A 13,729-nucleotide genomic window follows, 5' to 3' on the forward strand; every position below is an offset into this window, starting at 1 on the left:
CCATAATAACAGCAGCCCACCTTGCATACATTTTATATTGTATTTTGCTCTGCGATTGAAACGCACTAATTAGTCTTCTAATGTGAAGAACACGCAGCAAATTTTTTTTTTCATTCGGTTTTGAGACGCTTTTAGTGAAATGCACCTTTTGAAGGAGGCAGAGAGACGTGGGCTGCAAAATGTAGTCCCTGAAATCAGTTCCAGGTGGAGCCAGTCCTGGGGAGCTGCTCTAAACTATCCGAAACTAACCAGCAGGAGTCACACGACCACTGCTTTTCTATGGTGGGCCGAAAAAAAAAAGCGGAGAAAATCAAAGCGGAAGTGAGGAACTGAGCGGAGCAGGAAAACTTTTTTTTGGCAGGGGGTGAAGTAAAAAAAAAAAAAACTACGGGACTACGTGATGCAAAGTAAAGGCTTCTATATGCTGAGTTACACAGTTTGAAAGGCAGCTTTTGTCGTTGAGCTACAATGGGACTCCCCACTTTGGAGTTCAGTGACTCTTTCCTGGACAGTCCGGACTTCAGAGAGCGTCTCAAATGCCATGAAATAGAGTTGGAGCGGACAAATAAATTCATCAAAGACCTCATCAAGGATGGGAACATGCTCATCACTGCGCTCAAGAGTAAGTAGCCCAACTCGGCCCTGTCTACACCTACAGCTGCAGGAGCCATCTCTCGTAACCGTGTCTACCTGAAACTCACAGGCGACTTGTAATTAGAGGATGCATTCATCACAGCTTATTTAAGGTCTACTGTAATAGTGTGTGAACGGTCCGCTCTATCTCTCTCTTTCTCTCTCTCTCAATAAGCCTCTCTCTCCCACTGGGACACATGTTGTTTTTTCTTTTTCTTCAGTCGCTGATGAAAAGCTTTACATTTACACACACGTTCTTCATTATCCGGAGGTTGTAATCTCAAGACATTAGTTTGCCTCTTTGTCCGCCTCCCCGGCTGCACTGCGTGCACGGGCTTGTCCAACAGAGCCGAGAAAGCCTGATCACTTTCTGTGATATGAATTGGTTTCCTCTGCTCTTATACCTAATCATACGGCCGCAGTGAGACATATGGAAGTCATTAGTGCGGGGTATGAATTTTTTTTTTTGCCTGCACTTAACTGTTAATAAAAGATACTTTCACTGGTATGGTCACCTGTCAGAAGAGAAGAGAAATCAGAGAGTGTCTGTAATGGCTGCATGGACCACTGTTGTTTGTCTGTCTGGATGGGGATGCCACAATTGTGGGTCATTGTCCCTCTCAAATTCCAGTTTACTGATTAAAGTGGACTTCCTGTTCTGCTGTATTCCCGTAGGGTTTAGTGTTTGGGCTGTTCACATCAGTGTGAAGTGGAGAAACATCATTACTCAGTATAATATTTTTTCTTCATAGGGCACGAACCTGTCAACCTTAGCTGAAAGAGAGCATCACTTAAATGTTATCATGCTTTCTCTCTCTCTCTCTCTCTTTTATCACACTACATGTTTTTGCTTTTTGCTGCTCTTGTGGTGGAGACAGTCTCTGTAAGTCACTGCAGCTAAAATGTCACCCAGGTGTAGGATTAAAGGCACAGTATCAAACTTTTTTTTGTCACATTATAAATATATATTTTATTAGGCTTCACATTATTTGTCTGTGCATGTACTGTGTGTGCACTTCTGAATGGCTGCTGTGCCTGAAATATTCAGACCTATAGTGCTCAGAATACTGTACCACATGGGTTTGCACCAGGATACAGGCCTACCCATTTTGAGTTATATGGGCCTGCTGTGTAGTGAGCGCTGGGCTGAACTGTAACAAGGCACAGCACCAGCCAGCGCAGGCATTATTAAAAGAACAAAGTGTGGTGTCACCACAAATGATCCAACTTCTTGGAACAATCAGTATCAACTTAATTGATCTGACAGCATCAGAGTAAACAGAAACATGAGGGGACTTTATGCGTTTGGTTCCATGGTCCATCTTCCTCTATTGGAGGTACTCTGGTTAACCAGGGTAACTTTCACAACACTATGCTGTTGTGAAAGTGAGGCACTGGGTTATTTCACACAGTTTCAGTTCCGAGTTTCGATACTATACAGTAGGCGCATTTGAAATGATGATAATGATAATAAACACAGTGAGCAGCAGATCATTGTGTCTAACACTGGTGTTTAAATGACTCCACTATTTCTCAAGGCAGCTGAAGGCCAAATCTATTTCATACCATTTTTCTTGTAGAAAAACTGTTCTGTCAGTGGGCAGGGCAGCATAGGTGGAGAGGAATACCCCGCTGAATGGTTTATTCATGGCAGTGAGGAAACTCAGTAGCACAGTGTCAAAGCTCTATGCAAACAGTTTAATACCAAATGAGACCTTAACACTCCAGGTTGCATTATGCATATGAGACAGTGGTGGGTGAATTGAGACTTTGATTGCTTTTGATTGGGTTATTGATGCAGAAAAACTTCGTCTCCCAGCAGGTGCGAGATTAAATTAAAATAGAAAAATGCTAATCGACTAGTGATGAACCTTAATGGGTAAACTATTACAGTAAATAACCTCAGAAACTGGGGGCAAACTCAACAAGCAGTGGAGCTGTATGGAAGGAAATTTTGGGTTGTATTTGTCTTTTTCATTGTCGTGATGAGTGGGTCTGTCTTTTAACTGGAAATCCCAGTTTCAGTGAGGGGCGGAGTGAGAGTGCAGGAAGTGAGACGGAAGTAAATTATTGATGGTCTTTAACTTAGGACGCCACAGAGGTTTATGACCTTTTATGACCTGCCATTAGAGGTGACATTACTGGAAGACCTTCAGTAGACCCCGTGTTTTAATAGTAATCTTCTCATGTTTCAACATTGAGTAGTATGCCATAATTTATGTCCTCACATCCGTCTGTGTGACTGAGGCCTGGTTAGCCATGGTTGACTTTCATGTTAATACGTTACTTGTAAAATGGGTCCTCACATTTCTTAAACTGCCCTCCGCAGACAATAATGTGTGTGGGTGTGTTTGTGTTCCTACAATGAAGTCAGACAGATTAGGAACAGTACTTTGTTTATTTCTTCCTATTTTTTAGGATTAACCATGTATTGACAACTGTAATTAAATTTTACTGCGCTGACTCAAGGTTGGTGCTGAAATAATGAAGTAGTAAAGAAAGCATTACATTACTGGCTTTCGGGATAAAAGAGAAGCTATGTCATTTTATTGTCTATTACATTGTTGCCTCCTGTATATTTGAACATGGTAATAAAATAAGAAAAACACTGTAGATGAGGTTTTCACGCTAGTATCTTCATTAGAATTTGTGTGAACGTGCTTATGAGGCGGATTGTGGTTGAAACATTCCCAGATCTCAAATGGTGTTGGTATGGATAATTTGTTCCAGGTGTCAGTGAGAGCTTTGTCTTACTGTCTGTGTCTGGTCGTTACTGTTCACACCTGGTGTAAATAACAACTGCTGACTCTTATTAATCCCACTGCTTGACTGCAGTAATTGAATATACTAAAGGTACTCATTATCCTTTGGCAAGGAGGGTGGGAAAAACCACAGATATGAGGCGAATACTGACTTTAGAAGGTTTGTCTACAAAGTGGGTCATACTTGGACACCCAAAGTGTCACTTACTGAACTCTGATTTGCACTGTTACTTGAAACCAACCATAACATCAATATTCCCTATTCAGACTCGAAGCAGCAATTAATTAAGGAGCTTTAGATTTTCGGATTGGAAGATTTTGTCTCTATGTACTTTAAGAAAAGGTCCAACATTTATAAAGTTCAGATTTATATCCTGTCTATAATAAGTTTGGCGCCTTGTTCTTAATAGCCAACTCACTTCATTCAATTTGTGCTTTATCAAATTTATCTTAGAGCTCTGAGCTGAATTAAACACTAAAACACGGCAGGCATACAAACAAAACTATTGCAGGAAACTTGCAACTATACAATGTTGTGTGGTTTACCTTTGCATATAATTGGCTCTGATTCGTTGCACTGTTACCATTGCCACAGCACATACTACCAGTTAACTCCAGTTTCAGGAAACTGAAAAAGTAAGAAAAATAGATGGCAGATTTTCTGTGTATATAAAATAATGGAAGACAAATCATTGTCCTCCATTGCTCCATCATTATTTTTTGTTTATCAGAACCTCATCATGTGTTATTGTTATGGCAGGCATCCCATTATAGCCCTCGTTTTCTCACTACCTTTCAAGTACCATAACTCCAATACTCATTAGCCTCTCAGCTGTAGATTGACTGACTAGCTCCTGAGAATAACATTCAGTACTGATGGGCTCACTGCATTTGACCTTTTTTTACCACCCACTTGTTCCTTGGCTTATATCGTTCTACACTGAGCCTGTAGTATACAGTCTGTATGTGTGTGAGGTCATGTGCTGCATTAGGTCATTTGATTCAAACAACAATCTACAAGGCTACAGGTGATGACACACATGCTCCATCTGTATTTTCTATTGATGGAGCATCTGTGTCATCACCTGCAGTCACTGGCAAAAGAAAAAAATCAACCTTTATTAAAAACTGTTTCAGTTAACACCAGGGGACTACAAACTGTTTTTATTTTTAGACCATAGACAATATGGATCACAATTTGACATTGAAAATTGATAATTGACAATGACACCAATAAATGTGTGTGAAAGACACAGTAAAACAGTATACTAAAGCACCATAGGTGGTCCCAGTGCAGCGTAGGAGTGCTCAGAGATGTGCTGAGACTCAGGCGGCCTTTGGGCAACGGCTTGTGTCCTTCACACATAATTTGTCCAAAATTTAAAATAACAAGCCAACTGCATGTTCCTTCCTCATAGTGGGAGAATGTAGGCCATGTATTTCAGGAAATTATGCATCGCTGACCTTTCTGTGGCTATCCGCTTTTTAATTTTCTGAAACAGTTCTCAAATTGAAGGTGTATTGTTCATTTTATTCCTCTGCAAAGTTACAATTAAAACCCATTTAAATAAAAGGTTGTTTATGTTTAAATTCAAGTTAGTGTTCAGTCTTTATAATAAGCTTTAATAAATGCAGCCAGATTAACAGAGGCTGAAGACAGCGCATTATTATGTTAGCTGACTGTGTCTCTCTGCCACCACCCCATGCCCACGCCTGTTCACCAGCTACAAGAGCAATGTTTCCTCCCTGGGATACATGCAGTAATGAATGGTTGACACGCATGGGAGTTGTTATTATAAAAAACACAGTATTTTGCAAGCCTTTAAACAGCATCTTTTTACTCCGACCGTGTCTGCCTAATTCTGAGGTAGGTTAATAATTATGTAATTAGCGTTATTTTATTAAATGAGAACATGACGTTTAAACTTTTTCTTTTTTTCTAAAAGTGATTTCACAATAACTTTCAGCTTTGTGAACTCTCTCTGTTTGTTTGTCTGAGGACAGATGATGCTCCCAAGGCTCAGTCACAGGAAATGTCCTGTAAACATGCTTGTATAACCATCCCCCATCCTCCCTCAGATAGCGTTTGGCCTGACATCATTCTGCTTCAGTGTGAGGGTGTGTGTATGTGTTTCCTGTGTGTGTATGTGTGTGTGTGTGTGTTGGGCTGTGACTGTGAAGCAGACTGTGTGTTGCAGGATTATACCATTTATAATGTATTGCTGCTGCTTTGACTACTTTGATAAATTTGAACTCATGTAATGGAAATGAAATACAGCAGTACATTATGTGACTTGTTTAGCAATAAAGCTGAGCGAAGCGGTAAGCACAGCTCATGCAGCACTGCGAGGGACTGGGCTGTTTTTGTGGACAGATTTTGATAAAAGGATTACACGTTGTATTCCTAAAAGCTGCTTCCCCTCAGACTGTGCAGGGAAATGTGTTAGACTCCAGATTGAGGTCTGTTCTGAAGTGCTCTGTTGTTGCCCTGTCAATCAAAGTGATTGTCACACCGAGCAAACCATTCTCATGCTTAGAGTCGCATGGCATTGCTCGCTGGCACTTTTGTTCCTTCTTCAGACTGGAAAGCATAAGGTGATGCACTGTGTTGTTGTTTTGTGCTCCTCAACAGCAATAAAGAAAATCACCCATTCTCTTTAGCTGGGTGTGTTTATTGTTGCATTATTAAGTCTATGGGAATTCATGTAGATGCAATGATGATTAAAAAGCCCCATATTAAACACTGTGATGAGAGCAAGGTTGAGCGTAAAGTGTTGTGTGTTGTATTTATTACTATTGTGCACTTTATTCTGATTTTATCATGTATTGTATTGGGTGTACGTTTGTGTTTTTATGTCAGTGTGTGAAGCCCACTGAAATAAATCCCAATCAACAATGTTGTTGACATGGCAATAAAGTATTGAAACTTGAAATTTGTGTCTTCCAAAATGTGACACTAAAGTGACTAATCTACAAAGTCTTGGTGAATCAGCTTTGGCAAAGACATGATTTGTGTTGGTGAGCTGTTGAGACAACTCAAATCAAAAGCCTTGAGTGTCTGTAGTTGTTGGCTGCCAAGTTTCATGAGAAAATCATTGGTTATACATTTAAATTATTTTGTTATTACTTGTTTTGTTTTTTTCATAATTGTCTAACTTGGAAGCGTTTCATTGGCTTATTGTTCTTGCCTTGATAAGAGTAAGAAGGCCTCTCACAAAGGAGCTCTGAAAAATGTTATTTGTGAAAGATCCATTGCCAACCCTCAATGTGAAATTGTGCTTAGTTTTTCACAGGACTTTTTCTTTTAGAGGCGAGTTCTTCTCTGTCAGAACTTGTGTCAGATGTGTTGTCTTTGTGTCCTCTGAAGGAAAATCTTGCAACTCAGTCTAAAGGCTCTAGACTTGGTGATAAATGGTGGAGGCTGGCCCGTCTGGCTTTTTCCATTCCAGCTGAATTGCAGGGCTAATAACTCTGATCCTGCTCTTTAGAGCCAAAGAATAAGTTGTAGCATTGCATCAGCCTCATATCAAAGAGTATCAGTATCTTCCATCTCTTCAATTGCCTCGAGTGAATTAGATAGCAGGAAACAATGCGGATGTGTATTTTGCAGAAATTGTCGGGTATTAATGAGATTATTAGATGAGTTGATTTAATTCATTAACCACGAATCAGCATGCATGTAGCAGATTTCTGTAAACACGTCTTGTTGTGTTTAGCGTGAGTGTCCCTACATCACCCCGAACGTCGGAAGGAATAGAAAGAAGTTGCGTGAAAATAATCATTAATAAATCCCAAAGCATCATCAACAGGAGTTATAATTGTAAATATTGTATATAGGTTTACGGCTGCACCCTAGAGACGGCTGATGGTGCTGTAGCCTCTTCGGTTCATGTTTTATTCAGCTGTATTACCACCTCTCTGTCGCTTATGAATTAGTTTGCACTTTGCAGGTTTACCAACTGCCGCGTGAACTTACTTCCTGCTGCAAGTAGCAACGAGTGTGGAGATATCCGACCAGCCAGGCTGTGTTTCAGGCTGTACGGCTGGTGGTGGGAAATGTTAGGTATGCTTCGGGAGTGCGAGGGCCCGTCTAGTTGGCTCTCCTCACACTGCTACTCTCCCTCCCCTGCTGGGCAACTGACAGGCGGGTATAATAGTAAGCAAGTGGTAGAGGCCTTACCTGAAGGGCCGCTCCCCCGCTACAATCCCTTCGAATGGAATCAAAGTGGCACAATGCACCCTACTGTTGCATCAAAGAGATCTCCCTGTCTCTCGTTAAGCTGGGTGCATAGGAGCGTTCCCCTTTGAAGACCTTCTCATCTGGAATCAGCAGTGTCTCGCTGACGAGATAAAGTAGCTATGGTGTTTTCTCACCGCGGCGCTGATGTACAGGCAGGCGGCGTGCATCTGTTGTTACAAAAGAAGGGCATTGTTGTGGGATGCTTCTTGTTTTTGTTTGTTTGCCTCAGTAAAAAAGAACAAAGATATACAGTGACGTCTGGTAATGTGCTTTGTAAAAGCGAAAACAGAGAGTACCTTGTGTGCGTTCGGAGTCATTTGAACGAGACACTGAACGTGCAGCTATTATGCAAAAGCAAAAGCTGAAGATGAATTCTTTATTGTGCAGATTGTTGCTTTTTAATTGAACACATTCATGCCCGCGACAGGTTTTAAAAGCTTTTCTGTGCTAATTTGTGATTAAGCACTTCATTAAAACTCCAGAGACAATTCAGAAGAGTGAAAGCACAACAAGGATGCTGCTCAGCAATAATAATAAAAAAAAGCAATAATTGTGGTGCGTCTGTCAGTCACATAACACAGGTTGTTGGAAGTGCAGCACACTGATATTCATGGCGTGCCTCAACATGTGGGAGTCATCAAGACATTTTTTAAATACTTGGTTTTAGCCTTTTTTAGCCTTCAGCTATAGGTTTGTATCCATGAGGGCAGGGGTGCAATTATTCTCACATCAAAACTGTGATATAAACATCCACCATCCTCCCCCTCTCTAACCCGGTACCACCACTGAAGATGCAGCCTGTTGAACTCTTATCACTTTGCTGATGCAACGAAAAAAAAAAAAAAAACTTTCCATACTTCACACATGTTTTACGCCTGCTCTACTGTGCAATTTGGCAGTGTGGTTTTTGAGACTATTTACATTATTTATGTCGCAGTTGAGCGCTCTTTATGACAAGTGCTGTTGCAATTAAAGACCCAAATAACACTGTATCTTTGGAGAGAAATTCCGCTAATTGGAGTTCAGTGTAACTCATCTATACGTATGTAATTATATGTGTCGCATATTTAGCGCATTTCTGATATACTTCATTTCATTTATTTAGATCTGCATTAGCTTTGGCAAAAGCCATCGCTATTCTTCCTGGAGTCTACCTTCACAGATGAACTGTCCATTGCAGTAGATAAATACAAAAACACATCACACCATAAACACAATAACAACATCCATAACCACAACAACTCACAACGATCTACAGGACAAAACAAGACAAAACAACAAAACAAAAACAATACAAACAACATATACAGTACATATTACTGGACCTTATTCATTTCCACAGTGTAGCTATTACCATAGTTGTGAAATAATCAGATGTTCAAAAACATACGTTCCTCATAATTACATTAAACAGTACCCAATACACAAGCAGACTTAAGATATTTCAGGTAAATCAGACAAACACTAATTGATTGTACCAAATAGCTTCAGCTAGATAGAGAGCTGTTTGACTAATAAATGTTCTTTCAATAGATCTTTAAATCTGTATTTGTTATGTTCTTGGATAATATGTCCTGGCAGAGCATTCCATATCACCATGGCCCTATACATTACCGTGCTTTTCATCTTGTTTGTTTTTACTTTGGGTAAGGTGAATTTACCCTCCGTAGCATGTCTTGTTTTGTAACAATGTTCATCCGAACTGTAAGACAAACGTTTGTATAGAACCCTTGGCAATTTCATCACAGACAGTCTTCTAATAACAGCTGCTACTGAGGCAGTAAATCTGTTCTTAACATTCAACCATGCAAGACAGTTATGCATTTTATCAACATTGGTTCTGTATGGACAGCGCAATAAATATCGTGCTGCCTTGTTCTGAGCAATTTGCAGTTTCTTTATAAGTGATGAAGCAGCGCACGACCAAACCTCCGAACAATAATCGAGGTGTGATAACACAAGACTCTTAATTACACTTCCCCTTACATTTACAGGTAACAAGTCACATCTTCTTATCGGCGACAGACTCCTGCCCATTTTATTTATTACTTTCTCAATATGTTTTGCCCATGTTAATTTACTATCGAATATTATTCCTAGAAGCTTGGTCTCGTGCACTTGTTCTACAATCACATCATTCACATATAGCTTCAGTTTTGGCTCATTTGTTAAAGGGATAGTTCACCCTAGAATGATATTTCGCTCATTATCTACTCACCCTCATGTTGACTAAGGGCTGGAAGAATTTTCAGAGTCCACCGTCCCTTCTCTGAGTTACAGGGGGTCTTGGTGTAGCAGTGCATTTCAATGCAACGGTTGCAAAGGGACACCAGAGCTCTTCGTAAAAAAACACACACAAAAAAACATCCAAATACCTCCATGATGCTCGTATGTAGTTGGTCCGTCCAAATCTCGCGTGATTTGCGCCGGCGTCAGTGCGGTTACTGCGAATCACGCGAGATTTGGACGGACCAGGAAGAGGAGCTTCGAGAAGCTTCCGCTACAAACAAGCTTAAAATATAGACTTATTTAATTTTTTTCGGGACAATTACGCAATTTGGGGCTTCAGCACAAGACGGACATTACATACGAGCATCATGGAGGTATTTGGATGTTTTTTTGTGTGTGTTTTTTTACGAAGAGCTCTGGTGTCCCTTTGCAACCGTTGCATTGAAATGCACTGCTACACCAAGACCCCCTGTAACTCAGAGAAGGGACGGTGGACTCTGAAAATTCTTCCAGCCCTTAGTCAACATGAGGGTGAGTAGATAATGAGCGAAATATCATTCTAGGGTGAACTATCCCTTTAACATATTTTTTGTCCCAAACACAATGCTATTTGTTTTAGAGGTATTAAGAACTAATTTCTTATCAACTATCCATTTCACCACTGCTTGAAGTTCCTGATTTAAAACACTGCTAAGTTCCTCTATTGTGGTTTTAGCTATATACTGTATGTTGTCAAGTCGTTTGCATACATTGAAATTTTTGCGTCTTTTAGGGTCAGTGGTAGGTTGTTGGTAAATATTGAATATAGCAAAGGACCAAGACTACTACCTTGCGGTTGTCTCAGACAAACTTCCGTTAAAACTTGAATATATATATATATATACTTGAATTTGATTGTTGATGTTACACTTGAAACACACTTTTATTTGTGGATGTATAAAATGTGGGAATGTATGTAAATGTATGTACATCATGGTATGGTTGAGGATACACTCCTGTGGTCCTTATTGATTGTACTCTCGAGGCTGTATGGAAGGTGGAAACAATTTTCCTGAAAAGGACAAATAAATCTATTTATCTATCTATCTATTTATTTTATATAATATGAAATAGTAATTATAAGGTATTTTTTATACCTTACCTGGTTGATAGATAGGCTACACATGTTACATAGAAACTCAGAGCCTCATGTAATTTGTTTTATGGAGGCCATAGCTCCAATACAGAAAGAAGAATAGGTATACATGTCTACAAATTATAATTCCTGTCCTGTGAGATACTACAGTGAAGGTATACCGTCCTTCAGCTTTGTGCAGGAGCGCTGCAGACTTCCCTGCAGTGTTGTCTGTGTTTTGTCAGGGTTGTCGGCAGACGGAATTTTGTACTATGTGGTTGCCCTGGAGACGAGATAAAGGGTGTACCCAGGGGGCTCTGCTGTGTGGTGACTGACAGTCATGGTCCTCTTTCACATCTCACACACTGGGCACTAACTGCAGTAGCTGCTCCACCCAGTCATGTCTTGGCTGGGTGGTCACAGCTCTGCTCTTTGATTAAAACCTGCACAGGAGGATGGTACACCATAACTTTTGTGCTTTCTGTTACTCCTGTGTGCATGCCCGCTGTGCGAGGAATCATTACTGCAGGTCAAAGACTGTGTTAGGAAGGTTGCACACCGGGTAAGATAAATGTTTTTCTGAGAGTAATAAAATTAGAAGGCACTATTTTAAGTTGGCGGGTATAAATAGAGTATTAATGAGGGTACATTTCAAAAATAGGTTTTCTTTTTCTTACCTCTCTTTATGATGCAACAGCTCCTCTTTGCTTATTTCATTGTGGTATGTATGTAGTAAATAACAGGTTCTTCAGTATCGGACCATATCAAAGTCATGCTTTGTTCCTTTTATTACTCCCCTGAACAGCACAGCTTTTTTTTGCACCGCACATAGTGGATTGCACCAAATGTGTGTTTCTGTCAGAGAGGGGGAGTAAGATGAAATACCTGGACGACCGTGAAGTATCTACTGTACTTCCTATACACCCAACAAAAGGCGCCTCTTTCTGCCTTTTATTACTTATTTCCTTCCTTTCTTCTTGAATAGGAGCTTATCTGGCCTGGAGCTGTATGTCTCTGTGTTGCATCAGGATACCTGTAAGGTGTTATTTACTCTAACCCTGGTAAAATAGCTGGCAATGACACAGCAAGTCTGCACCATAAATAGGAAAACGGCAGAACATAATAAATGTCATTACATACAGGGCACCATTTTGTTTTTTTAAACTTATTTGCAGACTTGCTCTGTGCCATTGAGTAAAGGCTGCAATATTATTTAAATTGTTGACAACATTGTCATACAATATTGCATCACTGTCAGTCTCCTTAAAAATGATATTTTTAGCTTTGGAAGCTACACATAACCATTGTTAAGTTTAAAAAAACTGATTAAAAAAAAGTTGTAAGTGTAAATATTTGTTGAAGGCCACTGGCATTTACACACCCTGCAAACAGAGGGGCCTTTGTCTGCAGCGTCTGTCTCCACTAAAACTTTCAAATGTACAACCAAGAATGTATTTCACTGATCATGACTTTACTGCTTACCTAAGGTTAAAAAATGTAAGCTGTTCATTTGTCTTCCTTACTACTGATTCGGTTTCCATTTATCTTTGCTGCTCGGCTCTGTGAGCATTGTGAGGCGGGTTCTTTGTAACTGGTGGAGCAATATTTTCTGCTTTACACACTAATGGTCCGAAATCATTTGTGTTGATTCCCAAACTTAGTAAATAATGCATATGAATAGAAAATAAACAGACTCATTGTCGCAGGTCTGTCTTTAGCTTTTCCCTGATTAAAATATGGAAATATGAATTCATGCATATGTTCACACTGAGGTACAACAGCAGGAGGATGTTAGTAGCAAGCCTTATTACAGTATGTGCACCAAATTATTTGCTCATGACATCATACACTATATTTAGATCACTAAGTAAGTTCACATTTTAATCCTTCGCAAACATAACTTTTGCACAGGTTCACAAGGTGCACTTTCTCATCATTCTCTTGCAATTTAAGAAAATATAATAAAACATAATCAATGTCATTTTACTCCAATGAAGAATGAACTATGAGCTTGACCGTTCAACAATATTAAAAAATATATATATAAGAAGGCATGAACTGTGAGCAACTAGTCAAAGCATGTGTAATATACAATTTCTTCAGGTCTATAAGGAATACAGAACCATAGTGATAAAGCCAAGCTGTGAAATGCTCAAGTTAAATAGTAAAATAATCCTTATTCATCTAAGTTAGCAGGCACATAGCTATATATAATGTATATGGTGTACTCCTTGCAGTTAGAGATGCGGTATTGTTCCAGTGCTGAGTCACCTGAACTTTGGGCCCAGTAACAAACTATTCAAATGCTGAAGTTGTTTGTTGTACTGGCAACATTTCAGTTGAAAACAGCAACGAGCTGACCAAAACCACAACTAATCAGACTATACATACAGTTTTAAATACATTTTATACATAGTGATACAGCGCAGCCGGACATTGTATTGAATATTATCACTTAAAAATGAAAAAATTGATCACCTGATGATTGTTGTCGTTAAAATAATTCTGAAATTCTTAAGTGCATCATGGATTACAAATACTTTATTAAAACTCCTTAAAGCAAAAATCTTATCAGATGGGGGACAAAACTTTATCACATGATGGTGGTGGTCTAAAAGATCCTTGAAAATGTTTGAGGCGCGTGGGTTTTGAGTGCACTAGTTTCATCGGTTTTTAGTGTCTGAAAGAAAACGGTGCATTTAGTGGATGGCCACATGCTTAGTGAGTCTGAGGCTCGTCTGAATGTCAGAG

General features: G+C 39.6%; 1 protein-coding gene across 4 annotated transcripts in view; it reads left to right on the forward strand.

The window, feature by feature from the left end:
- The first annotated feature begins 387 nt into the window (after positions 1–387).
- arhgap42b (Rho GTPase activating protein 42b) overlaps positions 388–13,729 on the forward strand; it is a 63,044-nt gene continuing 49,702 nt past the window's right edge. For all 4 annotated transcript variants that reach the window (XM_083985443.1, XM_083985444.1, XM_083985445.1 and 1 more), the window contains exon 1: positions 388–622. In XM_083985443.1, coding sequence (XP_083841569.1) covers positions 469–622 — 154 coding nt within the window. In that variant the 5' untranslated portion in view covers positions 388–468. The remainder of the gene's footprint in view (positions 623–13,729) is intronic.

This window comes from Trachurus trachurus (assembly GCF_905171665.1).
Source record: "Trachurus trachurus genome assembly, chromosome: 13".
Taxonomy (NCBI): domain Eukaryota; kingdom Metazoa; phylum Chordata; class Actinopteri; order Carangiformes; family Carangidae; genus Trachurus; species Trachurus trachurus.